General features: G+C 34.6%; 1 protein-coding gene across 8 annotated transcripts in view; it reads left to right on the forward strand.

The window, feature by feature from the left end:
* LOC124097579 (rap guanine nucleotide exchange factor 6) overlaps positions 1–24,750 on the forward strand; it is a 172,162-nt gene that overhangs the window by 83,994 nt on the left and 63,418 nt on the right. For 5 of the 8 annotated variants that reach the window (XM_058581879.1, XM_058581878.1, XM_046452057.2 and 2 more), the window contains one exon: positions 1,039–1,182. In XM_058581879.1, the coding sequence (XP_058437862.1) occupies positions 1,039–1,182 (144 nt within the window). Of the gene's footprint in view, positions 1–1,038; positions 1,183–24,750 lie in introns of those variants that run through there. The other 3 variants (XM_058581882.1, XM_046452062.2, XM_058581883.1) reach the window with 2 other exon arrangements.

Here is a 24,750-nt window from a genome sequence, read left to right on the forward strand (position 1 = left end):
CACCTGTGGATATGAAATTAATTATAAGATATATCTTAATATCAATATACCCTTTAAAAATAGTTTATTTTAAAAACTATTCTTTAGTCAGTGATTGGACAAGCAGTGCAGTCTTGCCTCAACAGCATAAGCTTTGGAAATAGACCTCATGCCCATGCACTTTAATAAGTATCACTGTTGTAAGCCTGGAAAGTCACTCATCTTTTGGGGTTTTATTTTGCTTGTCTGTAAACTATAAATGGTAGTACCTGCTTAGAGAGCTATAGAGTGAACTAGATGGTATTTTATACACACATACACACACAGTATACATGTTGACTAATTTTAAGTTCTATATAAATGTTAGGGTTTTTTCTTATTCTCTGTCTCCCTCTCTCTGTACTTGGTATTGAATCCAAAGGTACTCTACCACTGAGCTATGTCCCCAGCCATTTTTTGCTTTTTATTTTAAGACAGGGTCTCAATAAGTTTCCAAGGCTGTCCTCAAACTTGCCATTCTCCTTCCTGAGTCTCCTGAGTACCTGGGATTACAAGCATGTACCACTATGCTCCTTTATTAAAAGATGCTAGCCTTACTTTTGGCTGTTGTCATATACTCAGTTAAAACCAAAGAATAATGAGTAACTTGTTTTTGGTTTTGATTTTCAGCATTTCACTGTAAATCATACTCATGATTGTTTGCTAAGTAAAATATGTATGTCATCAGGCCATTTGTAATTATTGAATGTGTAGGTGTAGTTAACAGCCTTCATTTCTGGTAAGTGACTTTACTTAGAGGATATATGTTTATGTGCACAAGAGACTATTTCCTGGAAGGAAACTGTGGTCTCCTAATCTTTTATAACATTGTCTTTAATCTTTTAGAACTCATGAGCTTTGTCCTATACAGACTTGTTTTTTTTTTTTTTTTTTTTTTTTTTGAGGCAATTTCTTGCCAGAAGTAAATGAAGATTCCTTATGAGCCTGATAAGACTTCATAGACTGTTGGTAACATGGAAAAATTGGGTGTTTAATCAGAAATGTGAACATGTGTTTCAGGTAGAGAATTCTAAAGATAATGAAGATAGTTTTCTACAAAGAGAAATTCCTGCCAGACAGTCTCGACGAAGGTTTCGGAAAATAAACTACAGAGGAGAACGCCAAACCATAACTGATGATGTGGATGTTAACAGTTATCTTTCTGTGAGTATATTTGGGGATGTTTCATGAAACTTCTTTATTTTCCATATGAAGTGAAATTTTTATATATTTTTGATAATATCAACACTTTGGTCTCTACATGTAAATAAAAGGGGAGACAAATACATAATTTTTAAAAATTCTTCTCTTTGATTAAATCAGAAATATTATCTGGGAATTTTGGCTTTGATTTTGCTTTTATTCACATATTAAAGCAGAAAAGTTGTTAATTTTTTGACACATTTGTGATCATTCTTTTTATTGCTTGAATGTGGTGTAGATAGATCAGAATCCTATTTGAAAACTCAGGTAATAGAATGGGGAGGCTTTTTTTCTTTTTTTAATGCTATAAGACATAGTTCCCTTGAAATGTAGGACAAATATGCAAAATATACTAGTGTCAAAATATACAATTGTTGAAGGTATGTTTTCAAATGCAAATATTAAAAAAAGAAAAAGCAGATGAAATATTAACTTGTAATACCAGAAAAATATAAGTTGTTTCTTCAGAAGTCTTTAAATTTTGTAATTGTAGATAGCTTTTTTTTAACTGCTGTGTTTTAGATAAAGAAATAAAGGATAATCCAAGAATAAATAAATTCATGAGTGGTTTTCAGGAGGTGGTTACATAGAATCAGTTTTCCAAGGAGTCCTGATTTCTTTTCCTCTTTTGTTTGTTTTATTTAAATGATAATAAAGGTTCATTTTGGAGGAATAGATGATTGGTAGAACTCCTAAGAGTATCTTTTTGGTTGTCAGAAACAGAAATGTTGCCTTTCTATGTTAGGAATAAAAAAAGATGATTAAGGTGGTTGTTTACTGGAATAAGTATTCAATTTAAAGCAACTTCTAAAGATTTTCTCATGTTTGCCTCATTCCATTGATTTAATGTGTTCTGTTTTTGATAGTAAACAATATCAGTTCAAAAACTTATTACCACATTCAGAGCTACCCAAGGTTCATTTTCTCCTTCAATTTTTTAACCATTTTTTTCTTTATAAAATAAATTTTGTATCACTGTTTAAGCTGTCTTGTTTTACCTTATTACAGTCACATTTCTGTCTGTATTTTAAAAACATTCTCACCATCCAGTTGTATAACCATTGATGACATTTTATAGATTTTTTGTTAAAGGCTTTTCAGCATGTAGTTTGTTTTCACAACTTTCAAAAACCTAAAATATATAATGTTTTGTAACTTTTTAAACAATATATAATCTCAACATCTTTGAATGCTGGTAAATGATTTTTCAGTACTTTTTTTTAAATGGACACAATATCTTTATTTGTTTTATTTATTTATTTATTTTTTATGTGGTGCTGAGGATCGAATCCAGTACCTCACAAGTGCAAGGCAAGCACTCTACCGCTGAGCTATAACCCCAGCCCCCAGCACTATTCTTTTTTTTTTTTTCCTTTAATTTTTATTCATTCCTTTTAGTTATACATGACAGTAGCATGTATTTTGACATATACACATGGAGTATAACTTCCCATTCTTGTGGTTGTACATGATGTGAAGTTACACTGGACATCCTACAGTATTTTTTTAAAAACTTTTATTTTTTTTAAATTTATGTGATGCTATTTTATGTGATTAAACCCATTGCCTTCACACTTGCTAGGCAAGCACTGTACCACTGAGACACAATACAACTGTAGCCCCAATGCCGTTCTAAATGATTGCCATAATTTATTTGGCTTCCAATATTTGGTTATTTAAATTGTTTCTAGTTTTTAAATTTTTAAAACACATTTAATTTTGGTTAACATGTATTAATTGTACATATTAATAGCATTCGTGCACTGATCAAATCCAGTCACTGTTTATCTGCCCACTTTTTACCCACTCTCCCCTCACCTTTCTCATCTTCTAGTAATTACTATTTTATATTCAGATGAAGTTTTAGCTTCCACATGCCTTATTTTCACTGAAGATAATCAAATCCTCCAGTTCCATCCATTTTGCAGCAAAAAAGGATTTTATTTTTCTTTATGACTGAATAATACTCGTGTGTGTGTGTGTGTGTGTGTGTATAATATTTTCTTTATCCATTCACCTGTTGTTTGGTACCTAGGTTGAGACTGCATATCGTAGCTATTCGGAATAGTGCCACAGTGAACAGGGTTATGGTCATACAGATATCTCTTTGGTATGCCTTTTTCCTTTTCTTTGTTTACTTACCCAAGAGTGGGGATAGCTATATTATATTGTAGATCTATTTTTAGTTTTTTGAGGCACCTCCATACTGTTTTCCATAATGGCTATACTAATTTACATTTCTACAAAGATGGTATGAAAGTTGCTTATTCTCTACATTCTTGTCAGCATTTGTTATTTTTTGTCTTCTTGATAATAGCCATTCAAACTGGGGTGAGATGATAGCTCATTGTAGTTTCAATTTGCATTCCCTTAATGGCTAATGATTATTGAGCATTTTGAAAATATATTTGTTGGCCATTGACATTTTTTCTTTTGGGAAGTACCTATTTAGATCACTTGGTCCATCTTTTAACTGAATTACTTGTTTTTAGTTTTCTGTTAAATATTTTGAATTCCTTATGTATTCTGGATAATAATTCTCTATTAGAGGAGTAGTCAGCACATTTTCTGTCATTCTATAAGTTTTCTCTTCACTCTATTGATTATCTGCTTTGTTGTATAAAAGCTTTTTAATTTCATGTAATCCTATTTGTCTGTTTTTTTGTTGTTGTTGCTTGTTCTTAAGGTCAGATGTAAACAGTCAGTGGATATATTAATTCCTTGAAATGTTTCCCCTACATTTTCTTCTAGTAGTTTCAGAATATCAATTTTACATTTAAGTCTTTGATCCATTTTCATTTGATTTTTATACAGAGTAGGAGTTAGGGAACAATTTTCAGTATTTTGCCTGTAGATAATCCAGTTTTTTCAGCATCATGTTTTTCGGCCTTTATCAAGAATCAGTGTTTGCTGGGGTTAGTTTAGTGGTAAAGCACTTACCTAGCATGTGTAAGGCCTTAAGTTTGATGCCCAGGACCACTAAAACATAAGACAAACAAAAAATACATAAATTAATTTGCTGTACTTGCATTAATTTATTTCTGGGAACCTTATTCTTTTCCGTTGGTATATAGATTTTCTGTTTTTATGCCATTAGTATCCTGTTTTGGTACTGTGGCTCAGTAGTATGTCTTTTTTAAAATTTATTCTAATTTGATATTTATGATAGCAGAATGTTTATCAATTCATATTATATATATATTCAACAATTTTTCATATCTCTGGTTGTATACAACATAGAGTCACACCATTCGTGTCTTCATATATGTACTTAGAGTAATGATGTCCATCTCATTCCTCTGCCTTTCCTACCCCCATACCCCCTCTGTAATATGTCTATAAATCAGATATTATAATGCCTCCAGCTTTGTTTTTTGTTGTTGTTGTTGTTGTTGTTGTTGTTTTGTTTTTGTTCAGGGTCTTCTATGGTTCCATATGAATTTTAGGATTTTTTTTTCTAATTTTGTGAATAATGTCATTGGTGTTTTGATAGGAAATAATGCATTGAATTTGTAAATTGCTTTGGGTAATGTGGGCTTTAACAATATTAATTTTCCTAATATACGAACATAGGAGGTCTTTCTAATTTTTTATCTTTTCCTCAATTTCTTTAATTAATGCGTTATAATTTTTATTTTCGAGGTCTGTCTCTTCATTGGTTAAATTTATTCCTTGGTATTTAAAAAAAATTACAACTAGTGTGAATTGGATTGCTTTAATGATTTCTTTTTCAACAAGTTCATTATTGATATATAGAAATACTATTTATTTGTATGTTGATTTTTTTATTCTACAACTTTACTAATTTCACTTATTCTTATAGTCTTTTGGTGGAACTTTTAGGCTTTTCTGTGTAGAGAATTATATCATCTGCAAATAAGAATAATTTTACTTCCTTCTTTCTATTGAATATGGTTATTATTTCTTTCTCTTGCCCAATTGTCTCTGGCTAAAACTTCTAGAACTATTTAATAAGATCAGTGAGAGTAGGTGGATACCATTGTTTAGTGGATCGTAGTGGAACACTTTCAGCATCCCCCCTCCTCCATTCATTATGATTTGGATATGGGTTTGTCATAGCACCCTTTATTATATTGAGGTATGATTCTTCTATACTTGTTCAGAAGTATGTTGTTGTTTTGCTTTGCAGTGCTGTATTAAGACCTCACATTTGCTAAATAAGTGCTGTACATCCTTAGCTCTTTTATAAATTTGATTTTAAAACATAATCTTACTAAGTTGCCCAGGTTAATCTCAAACCTGTGGAACTTGTGCCTCAGCCTCCCAAGTAGCTAAAATTACAGACATGAGCTACAATGCCTGGCTCATTCCTGGCTTTCATTGTGAAGAGATATTGAATGTTTATTGATTGGCCTATGTTGAACCATCCTTGGATCCCTGGGACAAATCTAACTTGATTGTGGTTAAGTGATGTTTTGATGCGATGTTGAATTTTATTTGCTAGTATTTTGTTGAAAATTTTTGCATGCATGTTCATCAGGGATATGGATATAAAAATTTTCGTTTTTTATTGCCGCCTGATTTGGTTTTGGTATCAGGCTAATGCTGGTCTCATAGACTAAATTCAGATTGGTTCCCTCCATTTCAGTTTTTTAGAGTGGTTAGTTCTTCACTAAATATCTGGTAAAATTCAGCAGTGGAGCCACTGAATCTAGGCTTTTCTTTGTTGGGAGCTGTTTTTATTATTGATTAAACCTCATTACTTGATATTGGTCTGTTCAAAGTTTTTAGATTCAATTTTTCTAGGTCACTTTTGGCCAGAAATATATCCATTCTCCTAGGTTTTCCAATTTGTTATATAATTTTTCATAATAATTCCTAATGCTCTTTTTTTGTGTGATATAAATTATTACATCTCTTTTTTCATTTCTGATTTTATTTGGGGCTTCTCTTTTTTCTTGGTTAATCTAGCTAGCTAAAGGGTTGTTGACTTATGTTTTTTCAAAAGACCAACCCTTACTGGGCATGGTGGCACTCACCTTTAATCCCAGCACCTTGGGAGGCTGAGGGAAGCAGGAGGATCACAAGTTCAAAACCAGCCTCAGCAAAAGCGAGGCACTAAGCAATTTGGAGAGACTCTGTCTCTAAATAAAATACAAAATTGGGCTGGGGGATGTAGTTCAGTGGTTGAGTGCCCCTGAGTTCAATCCCCAGTACCCAAAAAAAAAAAAAAAAAAACCAACTCTTTATTCAGTTGATCTCTACTTCATTTATTCTTCTCTGATCTTTGTTATTTCCTTCTAATTTCAGGGTTGTTCTCACCCCGCCCTCACCCCCTATCCCAACCCCCCAGGACCCTGAGATGCGTTGCTAAGTTGTTTATAATTTTTCTTGACATATTCGTTAAGTTTTTTTGTTGATTTCTAGTTCTGTTCTACTGTGGTCAGAAAAGATATAGAATGTGATTTCAGTGTTCTTGAATGTTAAGACTTCTTTTGTGGCCCTAATATATGCTCTATTCTAGAGAGTTCCATATGCTTATGAAAATGGTGAGTTTTTTGCAGTTATTGGATGAAATGCTCTATCAATGTCTGTGTTAGGTCCATTCAGTCTGTAATATAGTTTAATGTATCTTTATTGTTGTTGTTTTGTCACTCTATTCATTAATAAAAGTGGGCTGTTGAAGTCCCCTACTATCGTTGTATTGGAACCTGTGACTCCCTTTAGCTATTATTAGCTAATAATGGTTTTTTGTTGTTGTTGTTTTAAACTGCATGCTCTGGCATTAGGTACATATACATTTACAACCATTTTATCATCTCTTTTTTTACTTTGTATTTTGTGGCAGTGTCTCTTCCAAGTTGCTGAGGCTTTCACTAAATTTCGAAGTCTGGCCTTGAACTTGTGATCCTCCTGTCTCAGCCTCCCAAGTTACTGAGATTACAGGCATGTGCCACCATGCCTGGCCTGTCTCAGAGTTTTTGTCTTCATGTCTTTTTTGTCTTATGTAAGCATAGCTACTCCTGGTCATTTTTGGTTTTTATTTGTGTAGAATTTTTCCTACACATGAATTTCTTATAGTGAGTTTCTTACAGGCAAGATATCATTGAGTCCTTATTTGTTTGTTTGTGGTTTGGTTTGGTTTGGTTTGGTTTTTAATGCATTCATCCAGTCTGTGTCTTTTATTTGGAGAAGTTCATTTACATTCAAGATTATTGTTGATTTTTGTTAGTTTTATTCTAATTGTTTTGAATATCCATTTTTTTAAAGGGTTCATTTTGTGATTTGGTAGTTTACTGTATTGGTAAGATTTGATTTTTTTCTGTTTTGTGTGTCTGTTCTTCCTTTTTCGTACTTTCATGTGTTTGCATAATGGTGGTTATCTTTCTTTCACTTCTAAGGACTCCCTTAAGCATCTTTAGTAAGGTCTTGTGGTGATAAGTTCTCCTAGTTTTTACTTTATTCGTTTCTGAAGAATAGCTGTGCTGGGTATGCCTGTAAGGTATCTGCTAAGAAATCTACTCTTAGTCTAATGGGGGTCCCTTTAAATGTGACTTGGCAATATTCTCTTGTAGCTTTTAGAATTCTCTTTCCTTGTACTTTTGAATTTTTTGGCAAGTCGTGTCCTTGTGGATAAGGACAAGTTTATGTCCTTGTGAAGATCTTTTCTATTCATGTCTTTGGGCCCTATAGGTCTCCTATACCTGGATATCCATATCGTTTGCAAGATTTTTTAAAGATCATAGTATGAACAACTTTAAATGCTGTTAGCTGGTTTTTTTATAACACTTTTTTTTTTTTTAAAGAGGTCTTGCTATGTTGCCCAGTTTGGTCTTGAACTCCTAGGCTCAAACAGTCATATGCGCTCAACCTCCCAAGTAGTTTACTACAAACAAATGCCACAGTGCCCAACCACAACATTATTCATTTTTTAAAAAATAATGTTACTGTATTTTTTATACCTTTGTTTTATTTATTTATTTATATTTATGCTGTGCTGAGGCTCAAACCCAGTGCCTCACACATGCTAGGCAAGCACTCTACCATTGAGCTACAGCCCCAACCCCACAATATTATTCTTAAGGATTACATAATACTCCATTTTAATAATGTGCCATAATTTATTTATTCAGTTTCCAGTGTTTGGTCATTTAATTGTTTCTGGTTTTTCATTATTATTATTATTGGGGTGGGGGAACAAATGCCAGGGATTGAACTCAGGGGCACTCAACCACTGAGCCACATCCCCAGCCCTATTTTGTATTTTCTTTAGAGACAAGTTCTCACTGAGTTGCTTAGCACCTCAATTTTGCTGAGACTGGTTTTGAACTTTAAATTCTCCTGCCTCAGCCTCTCAAGCCGCTGGGATTACAGGCGAGTACCACCATGCCCGGCCTACTTTTTCACTGTTTTAAAAATGAGTTAAGAAGTTTCTTAGTGAGCTGGGACTCAGCAGTAGCACGCTTGCCTGGCATGTGTGAGGTACTGGGTTTGATTCTCAGCTCCACATATAAATAAATAAAATAAAGGTCTATCGTCAACTTAAAAAAGTTTCTTTGTGGAAATATATACCACATGTTAATTTCTTTTTTTAAAAATATTTATTCTTAAGTTTTAGGTGGACACAATATCTTTATTTTACATTTATGTGGTGCTGAGGATCAAACTCGGTGCCTTGTGCATGCTAGGCGAGCACTCTACCACTGAGCCACAACCCCAGCGCCTTTCCACATGTTAATTTCTTGAAGAAAAAATAGCCAGAAGAATTATTAAAGTAACTTTAAAACTATTTTATTTTTATACAAGCTGGAGAGTACATATTTTGTTGTGTTTTGATTTTTTTTTTTTAAAGAGAGTGAGAGAGAGAGAATTTTTTATTATTTACTTTTAGTTTTCGGCGGACACAACATCTTTGTTTGTATGTGGTGCTGAGGATCGAACCCGGGCTGCACGAATGCCAGGCGAGCGTGCTACTGCTTGAGCCACATCCCCAGCCCGTGTTTTGATTTTTTTATTGTTGTTTATTCCTGTCTCAACTTCAGTATGTTCTTTTCCTGTGTCTTTTTGGTATAATTTCATAAAACCTGAACAAATACTATATTTTCTCTGGGTATTTGTGGTTTATGCTTATGGGTCCTTTGCTTTTAGCCCTCTAGTGAGCTAAAAAAAGTTTGTTTTCTTTTGTGTGTACTGGTCTTCCAAATGGAGCAGAACAGAGCAGTAGGCACACTGCTTGGGATTCTGTTTACTGATACCTCTTTAAGTGCAATTTTTGCATATTAGACTTACACAGTTACTATTAGGTAGTTATTTAACCAAATACTATCAGAAATTTGACAAATCATAGGAAGAGGAGAACTAAGTTGATTTAAGACAAACTGATTATTAACCATTAAACCAGGTTAGAGAAGGCTTTTTTTTTTTTTTTATAAATGGCATAATACTTGCATTTTCTATTTCTTAAATTAATCGGTCTTTTTCTTAAAAGCATATATTGTAGACGTGAGAAAATGCAGCATTGAGAGGCTTTAATTTATTTTTTATTTTTATTTTTTTGCATTGCTGGGGATTAAATCAAGGGCCTTGTACATGCTGGGCAAGCACTCTGCTACTGAGCCGTTTTTATTTACAATTTACTTATTATTTACTATTTATATATTATATTTACTATTTGCTTATTATATGTTTAGTTGTAGATGGACACAATGCCTTTACTTACTTAATTTTTTTAATGTGGTGCCGAGAATCAAACCCAGTGCCTCATGCCTGCAAGGCAAGTGCTCTACCACTGAGCTACAGCCCCAGCCCAATCCTTTTTATTTTTAGACATAGTCTCCCTAAATTGCCATGGCTAACCTCAAACTGGCAATCCTTCTGTGTAAGACTCCAAAGTAGCTGGGATTACTGACATTTGCCACCTTGCCTGGCTTGTTTACTTTTAATTAAAATTATCAGTTGATATGTAAAGTCTGTGCATCTGGCCAAAGCGCTACCTACTAGCAGTTGTTCTAGGTAATGATGCTCTGTATCAAAAATCTTAATAGTATTTGTGAAAGTCGAGAATTGGTTTTGTAACCACTATGAGTACTATGAGGTCCTTTTTTTCTGTTTTCTTTCTTTCTTTTTTTTTTTTTTGAGAAAAAGGAAAAAGATTGGGCTGGGGATGTGGCTCAAGCGGTAGCGCGCTCGCCTAGCATGCGTGCGGCCCGGGTTCGATCCTCAGCACCACATACAAACAAAGATGTTGTGTCCGCCGAAAACTAAACAATAAATATTTTTAAAAAAAAAAAAAGAAAGAAAGAAAAAGGAAAAAGATTTATTGCTTTGCTAGCAAAGGAGAAACATAGGGGACTCCTGTTCCAAAGACTGTGATTCTGCCCATCATCAGGAACAGGGGATTTTAAAGAAGAAACTCAAAGGCTACATTCCATGTGTTCTCTCTATGGAGTTTTAATTCACTTGTTAATTTGGGAAATGGTCATTTCTGAGATATTCTATTGCCATCCCCAAAGTCTGGATTACTTTGTTTCTATGGTAGGTATATACTCAGGGACAGATAATTCTGCCTAGGATGGGGAAGAAAGGTAATACTGTTTTCCCTGAGATTAGGGAAGGGGAGGGATTAGGGAGGAGCAAAGAGAGAGGAAGAGAAAGAAACGTCAATTTTTAAAATAAGTTGAAGTGGAAGAGCAGCAAGGGCTATATTCAAAGCATAAAGTGGACAACTATTACATTTCCCCATTTCTATATTCCATTTCTATGTCCAAAGTGCTTCCTGCTGAAAGGGGGCAAAGTTGAGGGAATTAACCTTGTTACTTGTTCTCTGTCATGTGGGTAATGGACAGTTAAGGGCATTCAGCATCAGAGCAGTACAGAGGTCCACAGAGGCATATGGCAGGTGACTGAACAAGGCATATATAGGGCAGGGATTATGCTAAGACAACAATAAAGACAGCAAAGCATTACTTCTTTGTAAATAATTACCACAAAAACAATTTGTATTTTAGCCAGCCTCTGAAAATCATGAGGACAGTAACTCACAATCTTCCCAGTAAAAAACATCGAATTCACCAGTGTAGAAAGTAAGGAAGATTTGTAGGTCTATGAAATCAGACTCAAATTAAGACAAATTTATGACTCTTGTGATCATTATTTTTTTTAATTTTGTTTTTTATTTATAGGTGGACACATATTTTTATTTTATTTTTATGTGGTGCTGAGGATCAAACCCAGTGCCTCATGTATGCTAGGCGTGCTCTCTACCTCTGTGCCACAATCCCAGCTCCTCTTGTGATCATTATTATTAGGCACGTTCATACAAGAACCCTTCCTTTGTAGCCTCCAGCTTCACTTAGATTTGGTAGGGCTGACACAAGTGTACATCTTAAGTTACATTTAAAAAACTATTGTTTTTCTGTTGAGAGCCACAGCCAAAGGGGCCCCAGCAAACTTACAGCTGATTGGCTCACTATAGCCCCAGCAAACTTCCAGCTACCAGCTGATTGGCTCCTCTGTGGTGATGCTCATTGGGCTGTTTCCCCACCCTTTCAGACCAGGGAGCTGCTCATTGGGGGACTCTTTTGGCGCCACCATCGTGACCCAGCCAATCTGCCTCAAGAGCGGGAGGAGTTGGGGTTGAGAGGCTGGAGGGAAGCGGAAGCCTGTGGTGGCAGTTTGGCTCTGAGGGAATTCCTGAAGAGCTCTGTGATGCAGTATGTGTTCTAAAAATAAAGTTAGTTTCTGCTTGACAAGTGGCTCCTGAATTGTGCCCAGCCAGACTGTGGCATTTTTCCTTTTAAATGTACATGTAGGACTGTGCTATTAGGCTATACTCTCCTGCCAGGTATTTAAGACAAAGTTGGTCAGAAATGACCTTGTTCCTATCTATTATTAAAAGCCAGCTGAGATACCTCAGAGATGACTCTTGGGGACATGGGCAAAGCCTCCAGGCTTCTTTAGCTTTCCTCTACCAATGGTGCCACTCACTAGGATGGGTCAGAGTCTGGCAAACCATACGGCTTCTCTTGTAAGCATCAGGGACATTTCCATCTCCAGTAACCCTCCTCTTTTCAGATTGTGTACTGGTTGGCTTCCTGTTCTCTAGGGTCCCCTCAATTTTCCTGATCAGGTGACTCAACAGAGTTGCAGGGCCCAGAGATGGGTCCCATCATTCTCTGGGTCCTGGCTGACCATAGAGAGCAAGGGCCAAAATGTTGGCTGCTTTTTCCTTGGCCCTTTTACTTCCTTGACTTTGGTCTCCAAATTTTTTATTTTAAACACCCAAAAACCCAGTTTCATCAATCTTAAAGAGGGAGTAACAGGTTATAACTTCAATATCTATAATTTTACAGATACCCCTTTCATTTAAGGGGGTTAGTATTAGTACTGGAAGTCAGCATTATATACTGTCTGTCCTGTAGATGATGGCTTATTATCTCAAATTACCCAGTTGTTTTGTTTGTTTGTTTGTTTATAGAAGTAGTACCTCTGCAAAACACTTAATAGGCAACAGTTATAAAGTTTACAAGGAAACTACAAATTGAAATTAACAGGACAGAAAAATATTTCATTTTTGTAATAGCTATGAACCAAGAAAAACGACTTTTATAATCTTGACCCTTTACTTATGTATTATATCCCCTGTTTGAGATCACAGTAATCTTTAAAACAAAAATCAAATTTTTTTAATAAAACCTTAAATGATCCAGCCTGTTTTAGAGAATTCTAACATGGGAGTAAGGAGGAGACTGAGCTTTATCTCAGGTAAGACAGAGCTGATTACAAATAACATAGTACAACATTACATCTGAAACATGAATCCAAAAAAGACTGAGAGAGCTTTTACCTTTATTTTTGTGGAAAAATTGGCAGAATGCTTCTGTGTTTTACAGTGTCACCTTTAAGCAGATCAGGATCTCCTTATTCCAAAAATGCATTTAAATTCCAATTCCAGTGTGAAGAGTAATATAAAATTGTATAAAACTTATTGGCAACAGGTTACTTTATCAAGCTATAAAACATCAAATGACATGAATAACAAATTTGTTATATCTATACAAATTTGTTTTGGTATAGATAACTTTAGTTTGGATAACACCAGCTTGGCAAAGTGTTCTCCTAATCTTTACGTTTAATTAAGTTTAAATTTTAAATCACAATTTAGAATCTGGAGTGTACGTTAACGATAATCACAAATCTGCATGGGTTACAAAAATCAAAGGATAGCCTTAAATCTCTTATACATTTAGGAAAGTGTTAATCATCAAGAAATTGACATACTAAAAGCAAACAGATATGAAACAGGTATTCAAATCACAGTGTGGCCCTTCTATGTCAGATATAATGTATAAAAGAGAGCACTTACTGGTTATATTGTCCGTAAACATACATAAACTTCTCATTTTATAAATTTTTACATAATACTTATACAAGTCTTAGATATAGTTCTCAGATGCATACATATACTTAGTCACATATATTTTGAGTATGAACAGTATTATTATAACCTAAATAACAGTTGTTTAGCCAGTTATAAAGTAACCATTTAAGATTTTAAAACAGGTATAAACCAAACCCAAATTCCTATAAGATTTAGTTTCCCCAAGTAATAGAACCTAACAAATATAAGAAAATTATCTCAATAGATACTAAAGCAGATCAGTGTTTTAGACTTTGCTCCATATCAGTATATTAAAGTTCATATAACTTTGACTTTTCTAATTACAGCAAATTTAATCACAAACACAAACTTCTTGATTTATCTTTCACAAACCTTCTGCAACTAATTAAACATTCACAACTTTACATCCTGAGTTTTGTCCTCTTTCATCTTGGACTTTAGCCCGAGAATATTACATTACCATATAAAATATTTTCTCATCCAGAAACATTTGTTTTCCTTTCCAGTTTTCCATACTAAAATATATTTCAATATGTATGACTTTGTTTTATTTTTTTCTAGTTTTGAACCCTTTCTTAAATTAACATTCTGAAACAGTCCTTATGAATGTTATCTGTGCATTTAATTTACACAACAAATTTCATCCCAGGAAACAGTTGGACAATCCAGCATATACAAAACTGTGCCTTAATCTTTTTTCTCCCAGGTTGCATTTAAGGGGTTGGAGCACAGGACATTTTTGAACCTGACCTGTCTCAGTTATCATTATCACAATGCCATCGTCTTTGAGTGAGTTCCTCACTGTCGGTTATATCCAGAGGCTCCTTTTGGGCCTTTTCCTTATACTAGGTTATTGATACGAAATGGGGGAAGCCCTTTCCATACTTTTCTTTAGATTTTCTTGAGATCCCTTTGAAGAGGCAGGTGCACTTATTTATTCTGCCAGTGTCCCCAGGCATTTAGTTTGATGGAATAGTATTGTAGCAAGAATTGCTTTGCCCCAGTGATGAATATCCCCTGGCCAAATTGGGTCTCCTGTCAGATCTTACAAGGGGAGACTGTTCCTGTCGCCAGGTCATAAACTGACAGTGCTGGAACCTACTGCCACATCCTTTGTTGCCAGCAGCCTAGGCAAAAGGGGCTGGAAAGCAGGGCAGAGGTCCGATTCTCTTTGACCATTTTTCTACAGCCTAGGCAGCTTTTCTGGGATCATACCCCACCCCACCTGTTTAGGACTGGTGTCCTTGACCACAGTGAAGAGATCTGTGGCTGCCTAGGACCAGGCTGAGAAACAGCACTGGGTTTAAAAGATTTATATCTTTTTAGCCTTTTTTTCTGGTGTCCTGCTATCTTTACACACCAAAGGCAGTGCCTTTTGGCACCTTCAGCTTAGTTCCTGACAGTTCGGTCCCTTTATCATGCAACTGCATAAATGCCTATACATACAGAATCTCTTTCATATACTTCACCCTTGACAGACCAACTTTAAGGTCAAGATTGTATAATAATGCAGAAAAGCCATTTAAGGCCATATTGTGTTACAGTAAACTCTCTTTCTCTTAAGACAGGCTTATCCCTATAAGTGACCCTTCAGCCAACCTATCTCTGCTCAAGAGATTACCAATAAGATCAATGGCCCTTGTCTTAAGGGGCCAATAACAGACCCTCCCCCCCCCAAAAAAAAAAAGACAGGATCACAGAAACAGGGCTGACATACAAGAACCTTTAAAACAGACCTGCACATACAGATTTCTTCCACTTATTTTACCTTTGACAGACCAACCCCAACTGCAAGATTGTACAATAATTTAGAAAGTTATTTAAAAAGCCAGTTCATTACAGTAAAACATTATCTTAAACTTATAGATGATCCTTTCTTCAACTCACTTTACCTCTGACAGACCAACTCCAATTGCAAGATTGTAAAAAAAAGAAATAGAGACAACCAGAGAGGAGCACCAAAACCATGGCTGACAGATGGAAACCTTTAAATTGACCAGCCAAGGGCTTTCCCAAACTATAAAATCCCAACCTATAAAATCAATGCAGTACTAGCCATGTCTTAAAAGGGGCAGTATGGGATATAAACAGAGCAGACAATCAGAGGGAATTCCCAAGCCCAAGGCCAACAAACAGATGAGAAACCAGAACAGATCAGAAGGGAGTACATATCCCTAGGTTCTCGAGTCCCGCTTAACTGTGACGCCTACACCATTGATACCACAGATGTCCTCAGAAAATGGGACCAGATGTTCCCACAAAGAGGAACTGGTGTGTGGATTCAAGGGTCTCAGCGCACGTGCACATCGAGGTACTTATTAAATGGCTAAAGTTGTTGAGACTTTCCTTAGTTCAGTTTCCATTTTCTCAAAGGTGGACCATGGTGGAGCAATCTGTACTGTTCAGGGAGAGTTTTCTGTAAAATTAGGAGAACTCATTCTTTTTTGGGACAGCTTTGAAATTTTACAGGTTTTATTTTATTATTATTTATTTTTATTTATTTATTTATTTTAGTTGTTGATGGACCTTTATTTACTTACATATATGCGGTACTGAGAATCAAAACCAGTGCCTCACACGTTTAGGACAAGTGCTCCACCACTGAGCCACAACCCTAGCCCTACAGTTTCTTTTTGAATTAGCAGATTACCGGTTTTTTTCTTACCATAGTGCTGAAAGTAAAGAATTTGTGAGGTATACAGAATGTTTGTGTTTTGTGGCAGTTAGGATTTAGTATACACCCTGTGCATCAGGGTTTATAAGTATTAAATATTTTTCATGAATTTTAAAGTTCCTTTCTAATGGCGTGCTTAAAATGACTGAAAAAGATGTTTCATTTGAATGTTTTCATAGATTCATCATACATTGCTTTGTATAAAAATGACAATCATTAATGTAAAAGTTTAATGTATAAAGACCACTTCTATAGTAATAGTAACATTTTTTAAAGCCCATTGTGTATTCCTCAGTTTGCACCAGTTTGCTTTTTACAAATTTTATTGAGATCAAAATATACCATACAATTCCCTCTTCCTCTCTTTTCTTTTCTTTCTTTGTATGTGGAGGTGTCGGGGGAGGGGGGGGAGCTGGAACTGGAGATTGAACCCAGCAACACTCTGACGTTGAGCTGCAACTCCAGCCCTTTTTGTTGTTTTCAGATAGGGTCTCACTAAGTTGCCCAGGATGGTCTTTAACTTGCATTCCTCCTGCCTCTGCCTCCCCAGAAGCTGGTGTTACAGGCCTGTGCCACCAGGCCTAGCAGAGTAAAACTCATGTTTAAATTTAAGCGTACAGTTTGATTAGTTTTGACATATATCTAGGCCTTTATAACTATCATCATAATCAAGATAATGATCATTTTAAAATGTTTCCTTGTCTCCCTTTGTAGTCCATCCTTTTCTAAATCGCAATCCTGAGGAGATTAAATTGCTTCTGTCACTGTAAAATAGGGTTTTTTTTCCCCTAGAATTGTTTTATAAGTGGCATCCTATAAGTGTATCCTGTCTTGCTTGGTTTCTTACTAATTTTAATGATTATGAGATTTACCCATGTTAGATATTTTGTTAGTCTTCCCTTTCATTGCCAAATTATTCCGTTATATGAATATACCACAATTTTTTTCTCTTTTTACATATTTTTGGATAATTCACTTGTCCCAGTTCTAGTCAGTTATAAATAAATCTGTGAACATTTACTTACAAACCTTTATTGATACATATATTTTCATTTCTCTTAGGCTAATACCAGAAGTGGGTGACAAGATCATATTATAGATGTAGATTTAACTTTATAAGAAACCTCCAAACTGTTACCTAGATTAGCTGTGCTATTTTTATGTTCTTTTTGTTATCTATGAAAATGACCACTATTCTTCATCCTTATCAACACGTGCTAGAATTAGGTATTAATATTACTTTAAAAATTCTAATAGTTAGATACCATATCTCATTGGGGTCTTATTACTTAGACATTGAGCTTCTTTTTATGTAGTTTTTAGTCATTTGCACATTTTTTTTTTTTGTATACAAATACTTTCAGAGGTTGTAATAAATTTAAATGTCTTCAGTTATTCTCAGAATTTCAGGGCTTTGACCTTTGAGAAAGTAGTATTTGGTATTTAAAGATAGCAAAAAGATGTTCAGGAACAATATTTGGAGAGTAGGATACGTTATTAAGCCAAGTAGAAAGAGTATGAACTAGCCAGGTGCGGTGTGGCGCACGCCTGTAATCCAAGCGGCTCTAGAGACTGAAGCAAGAAGATCACCAGTTTAAAGCCAGCCTCAACAATGGCAAGGTGCTAAGCAACTCAGTGAGACCCTGTCTCTAAATAAAATACAAAATAGGGCTGGGAATGTGGCTCAGTGGTTGAGTGCCCCTGAGTTCAATCCCCAGTACTGCTCCGCCCCCGCGTGACCCAAAAAAAAAAAAAAAAAAAAAGAAGAAGAAAGTATATGAGCTATCTGTCTTCAGTTCTTCCTTACTAAATGTGTGATTGGGGCAGTTTTTTTTTTTTTAGATCCTTTGTGCTTTGATCACTTCACCTCTAAAAATTAAGATGGTAATACCATGCATTATAGGATGTTTGTTGAAGTACTTGGAACACATATGTGCGCTTCTTATGGTCAGTAATATCTGTGGGTTTTTTTTTTTTTTTCTTTGAGTGTTTAAAATTTGTGCTCTTATCTTGGTTTCCCTGTGCTGGTACCTTAATGCCCATTGATTTCTTTGTAGAACTGTTAAATTAGCATCTCCTAAACTCCCTTAGTCAACAGTACAAGCAATGTGTTTGCAGTTTAGATTTGGAAAACTTTTTAAACTAGGAAATATTGAACAGTCTCTTTATCAACAGAAATCACTTCGTTGTTTTTAAATTTGTTCTTTTCTCTCTAAACTGGTTCCTATACTGCTATCCTTGTTCCCTGCATTCTCCCCGTCATCTTACTATCAACTAGTTCTTTCATTTTGTTTTTGCCATTTCTAATGAAGCTGTAACAATATTCCTTTATTTAAACTCTAAAATCGTTTCATGGTCTACCACCAGAAAAATTCCAATGATTCAGCATATAAGGACCTAAACCAGTTTTGTCTAGTAGAACTTGCTGCATTGGTGAAAATGCTTTCTGTGCTAACCAAATTGGTAGTAACTAGTTACTTGTGGCTTTGGAACAGTTAAAATGTGGCTAGTATGACTAAGGATCTAAAGTTTAAATTTTATATGATTTTGAACTATTAAACGTAAATAACCACATGTGGCTAATAGCTGCCATATTGGACAACACAGGTATGTTCTTACTCAACTTTCCAACTTTATCTTTTCTTTTTTTATATATATTCCCTCCATTTTGGCCATGACAAATTTGCCTATCCTTGAAGAAGCCATATTTTCTTTGAAATGCCCTTTTATTCTTTGTCTTCTTAGCAAAAGCCTATTCATTCTCCAGACTCAATTCTAGATCATCTCACAGAAGGATTCCATGATCTTTTCTTGGAAAGAGTTAGGTATTCATCTCTGTTTCTATAATATTTCTGCAACTGTTTTTTCTACGTTATAATTGTTCATCCGACTGCCTGTTTCCCTCCTCAGAATTTACATGCCTTAAAAATGTGAGTCATCAACATTATATCCTCAAAGCATATTGCCTGTCAAAGAAAATAATAACACTTGTTCTTTGATCAGACTTCTTAGCTTTCTGTATAACTTTGGGCAGATTATATAACCTTTCTCAGTCTGTTTTGTTTGCTTTTTGTAGTGCTGAAGAATTCTCAAGTCTTTTTTGATGTATCACATACAGATTTGCAAAAGAATTAAATGTGAGAATATATAAAAAGGGTTTTGCCTAGTGTCTGGTTCCCTGAAAAAAACATTCAGTAATGTCAGAAGTTTCACATTCAAAAACTATCTTCCTGTTGCTTGTAAAATGATGTTTATCTCTTGTATAGTGTGTTAGCTTTCCTATGGCTGTGACAAATACCTGAGAAAATCAACTTAAAAGAGGAAAGATTTATTCTGGCTCAGTTTCAGAGGTATCACTTCATGCTTACTTGGTTTCATCCCTTTAGTCTTTAGCCAGTCTATACATCATGGTAGAAAGCGCATAGTGGAGCTGAGCTACTTACTTCATAGGATCCAAGAAAGACTTCAAGTACAAAATATCCCTTTCAAAGGTCTACCTCACATGATCTACTTCCCCCATCTAGAACCCATCACCTTCCAGCAGCAATAGGGGCTCATGGCTAAGCCTCTAATACATGGCTATTGAGGAAATTTCAGATCCAAACCATAACAATCTGGATGTAAAGTGCTTACCAAAATATATTAAGGTAAATGAAAACAAGTAAGTTAAAGAATCAGACCTTAGGGAGAATAAATGTAGGAAAAGTAAAATTAAGCTGGTTTGAAGTTAGTACAGTGATTAGCCAATTATCCCCATCCAAAAACAAACAAACAAAAAAACAGCAGCTTCTTCATTGGTAGACAGAGCCTTTCCTCTGATTTTTTAATTTTTCAATCCAAACCTATTTCTAAATCTTTATAACCATCCCTTATTTGCAGTAAATGGCATGATGAACTGAGTTTCAGAGGATCTCTTGCAGAAATGTTCATGATTTCTGGTGCGACACATTGCCATCAGTTGGAACATGTTTTCTATTCATGTCTTCTACCCATAAACTGAATGCCCTTTTTATCTTAACTAAATAATTATCCCTCGCCTGGCATGCGTGCGGCCTGGGTTTGACCCTCAGCACCACATACAAATAAAGATGTTGTGTCCGCCAAAATAAAAAAAAATTAAAATTCTCTCTCTTTAAAAAAAAAAAAAAAAACTTATCCCTTTATGCATTTTGAGATGTGGCACCAAAACTAGTACAGTTTTCTTTTTCCTTTTTTCATAAGTTCTTGGGTAGAAGATTCATTCTTACTATAAATCTTAGCAACCTCAGACTATAGGACTACTTTTATAGTTTCTCTTTGGCATATCTGAATTGCCAGCATCATTGTTATTCTTCTATTTGAGGGTCATTATTAAATAAAATAAGGGTTACTTGAACTCAAGTGCTATATACTATGACACCTGATCTGATAGCCAAGATGGCTAGTAAGTCATTAACAGGAAGGTAGCATATGCCACACAGATAGACTGGGCAGAGGGATGAGTCATGTTCTGAAAGTGAAAGAACAAATCAGATTTTATTTTACTACTCAGAAGAGCACATAATTTAAAACTTATGAATTGTATATTTCTGGAATTTTCTACTTAATATTTTTAGAATATAGTTGACCACAGTAATTGAAACTGTAGAAAGCAAAACTTCAGATGTGGCAGAGGGGCTTTATGATAGTAATTAGCAATGCCAGTGTGCAGGCCAAATATCTTAAAATTTAAGATCGTGAAATAATTTCCAGACTATGGGAAGAAAATGGTAGAATATAATAAAATTTGTATGTATTGTGTCTTATCCTTTTAAATTTTAGGGGATTGTGTATTTCATAATGAATCCAAATCTTTTTTGGGTAATAAATGTATTAATTTTTAAACAATATATGTTAGAAATGTAGCACAGGTGCCCCCCCCCCCATTCAGTGTATCATTTGAAAAGACTTGAGATTATATGTTATATGAGCTCTTGCCTTATTTGGCTACACTCTACCTGTAGAGCCTCCTGTCCCCATTAGGTTGGAAGATTCCTTCCTTTGATCTTATTCTCTTTGTCTGGAAGGTTCTTATGAGCTTTCTTACCTAATAATATTTCTGTGCTTTGATGGGGCTATTTTAAATAAAGCTGCTATAAACATTTAGGTACATATCTTTGGGGAATATCCAGGAGTGGGTGACAATGTTAAATGATAAATGTATGTATAAAATCTGTGCATCTAGCTAAAGTCTTTTGATGCAGTATGGTTGGTGTCCCACCATGTCTAGCTCCCAAGACTTCATTCATCCATGACTTCTTTAGAGAAGCCTTCTCTGACCTTTTGTCTTAAGAGTACTCTTATCTTCTTTGGTCCCATAGGATGTTACACATCAGTACATACAGTATGTTCATATAATTCAGCTCTATTCTGATGACAACATGAAACAAAATTTAACAATAGCTTATTAAAGAATTTTTAAGTTTTTAAATTAGCTCAGTGATACTATGTGTAAGGCTCTAGGTTCAGTCCTCACTACCACCCCCCAAAATTTTTATTGCTTTATATTTTTATATAAATTTAATTGTGGCATTTAAAATAGCATATAACAATGTTTTTAGATGAGTTGAATGTTTTATGTTGGTATATACATAGAGTTATACGATAAAATTAAGCCAGGACTAATAAGTGTGAAACGTTGGTTTTATGAAAGTCAAGCACAAAGGTATGTATACCTTTATTTAACCTGAAGTGAATCTCTGAAATATGAGGTATTATTCATGCTCAGTTAGAAATATGATTGAACCAAATACAAATCAGAGCATTCCTCAAAGGTTTAAAATTTTGTTGGTGTCTCCTTTCTTCTGGTGCTGTATTTTTAAATAGAAGTGTGTCAGAGTGGATGTTTAATATATTTGTTATCTACTTAACTAGATCTCCAGTTTGTTAATAGACTAAATCATAACATTTTTCTTTCTTGTAGTTTCTGATTGCTTTTTTAAAAAAATTTTTAATACTTATTTTTTAGTTGTAGTTGGACACAATATCTTTATTTTTATGTGATGCTGAGGATCAAACCCAGGGCCTCACATGTGCTAGCCGAGCGCTCCACCGCTCTGATTGCTTTTTTATATTTTTAGGTGTACAATAAGCTTCTAGCCTTGTTCCTCTCCTTGTTACCTCCGTAACTGAACCTGTACAGACATGAAACCAGCTTGAAAAGAGGGATTTTATGGCAGCATCATTGATCATAGTTTTACATTTGGAATGCTTCCTTTTGCTCAGACTTCTTGTGCATATATTTTTCACCCAGACTTTTATTAGTCTTTCATTGTAGACTACTCTTTCATTGTAGTCTTACACATTATTAATGCAGCAAGTGGCTCTTTCTAATGTGATTACACTTTTTGTTTCTCTCTCTCCTGTAATGCTCCATGTTTTGATTGGATTTAGAGCATTTTTAGAGAGATTAAGGGATACTTGTCAATGCAGTTGAAAAAATGTAATAATTAAGACACGAGATCCAATTAGCACCTTTATGGTGGTGCACTGAATAATGGCAAATGTTACCACTTGTCCATGAGTGTGACTTCAAAGAGTGTTTTCCCCCTCAAAACGTGTTTTTGCTTTTAGGGATTCTGTGTGTGTGTGTGTGTGTGTGTGTGTGTGTGTGTGTGTGTAAGATTTATCAATTTGTGTAGTGTGAAATAGGAATCATCCCTTAACCTGCACATGAGAAAATTAAATGACTTTAGTGCAAGCATGGGATTGCTAAAATATCTCCATAGAGCACCAGAGAACAGTTTAAAATCAAGTCAGGATGAAAGAGGTATAAACACACCTGTTGCATCATTCATCAGAATTTCATTCAGGCTATATAAATTATAGTCACAGATGAGGAAACTATCCACACTGTGAACTTTTATATTTGTGGGCTTGATCCATTCTGATTGTTTTTAATTATATGTGATATTTGGTAAATATTTGTAGAATAAAATGATGAGTGACTAAACAATTTTCTATTATTTCTAAACCCAGGACTATGTATTTTGAGCCTTTGCTATTATTATTTGTGTGTGTGAGATAGTAAGTAATGATCATGCTGCTCCTCAGAAATTTGGAGCGCCACCTCTGACAATCTGCAGCTTTTCTAAATCACATTTTCTCTCATCCTATTTATAACCTTAGGGACTCTGAACAAATGTTGTTTTCTTCATGGTGCTTTCTTTCTTAAAAATTTCAAGAACTTACTCTTCTTTGTTCCTGGGTGTCTAATACCTTCTAGCAGAATTCTGCTGTCTTGTTTTCTGAATAATAACAGAATTCTTGGTAGAAGGTTCTTATATATTCTTGGTAAAAGGTACTTGTACCTATTTAAGAGGGCACTAGAGTGTTATTGAACAAAATTTTTAAAATTTTTTGTTAAAACAAAAAACATTGTGGAAATGTAAGATATTAATAAGGAGTTCTCTCAAAACTGGAGATAGCTACTGTTGCTAAGGACTTTTAAATGTATGTTTTTGATTAGTTCAGATCTCTTAACTACTTTTAGGTAATGCTGAATATTTAGTTATATATTGTCATTTTTCATGCAATTAAATTTTCCCTAAAAAATACTATTTTTATTATTGTATTCTCATGGAGCTTCCAGATTCTCTCCTGTCACATGTAGTTTTATTGATAAATCTGTAAATGATTGATCATTTCCTTCTGATTGAGTCATAGAAATTAAATTGGGCTGTGGTTATAGCTCAGTGGTAAAGCACTTGCCTAGCGTGTATGAAGCATTGGGTTTGATCCTTAGTGCCACATGAAAATAAATAAATGAAACAAAAGTATTTAAAAATACAAAAACATTAAAGAAAAAAATTAAGTTGCAGGATTTAGGGTATGAAAATTATTTTTAAGTTTCTACATAAATATTGCTATCTTCTCAGTAGGTAGGCATTTAAAAAAAATTGTTTCTATCATTGACCATATATGAACTTCAGGAATATTGGGGAAAGAACAGGGCATACCCTTCTGGCTGTATGGGATAGTTCTCCCTCTGCTAAAGGTGACACTGATTCATATGGATTTGCACAAGGAACCAGAATCAAAGATTTTTGTCATACTTGAAATGATTTACACAGTAATTGCTAAAAAAAAACAAACAAACAAAAAAAAACTCTCTTGATTATTGTCTAAGCAATTCAGTATTAACATATTAAGATATAAGTCTGTGACAATGATTTGTGAAGGATTCTGGTTAGAAAGAATTGATAACTACTCAAGCATAGCAAATAAATTAATTCTAGTTGTTATGGCCTTTTAATTTGATTTGTTATCTGTTCAATAACTGAACTATTTTCTGTATTTGACTTTTATAGTATTAGAATATGTAGTTCTTAAAATTAGAGAAGTAATAAAAAGGTAATCTAATGCAGGCATTTACAGATAGAGGCAATATTGATAGTTTAATTTTAAAATGAGATTTTCTTGTTTTGTGGGGATACTTTAAATTATTGGCATTTTATTTTTGAAAATTAATATGCTG

The sequence above is a fragment of the Marmota monax genome, unplaced genomic scaffold, assembly GCF_021218885.2.
Source record: "Marmota monax isolate L192 unplaced genomic scaffold, Marmota_monax_Labrador192_F-V1.1 WCK01_AAM20220418_F8-fsc00598, whole genome shotgun sequence".
NCBI classification, from domain to species: domain Eukaryota; kingdom Metazoa; phylum Chordata; class Mammalia; order Rodentia; family Sciuridae; genus Marmota; species Marmota monax.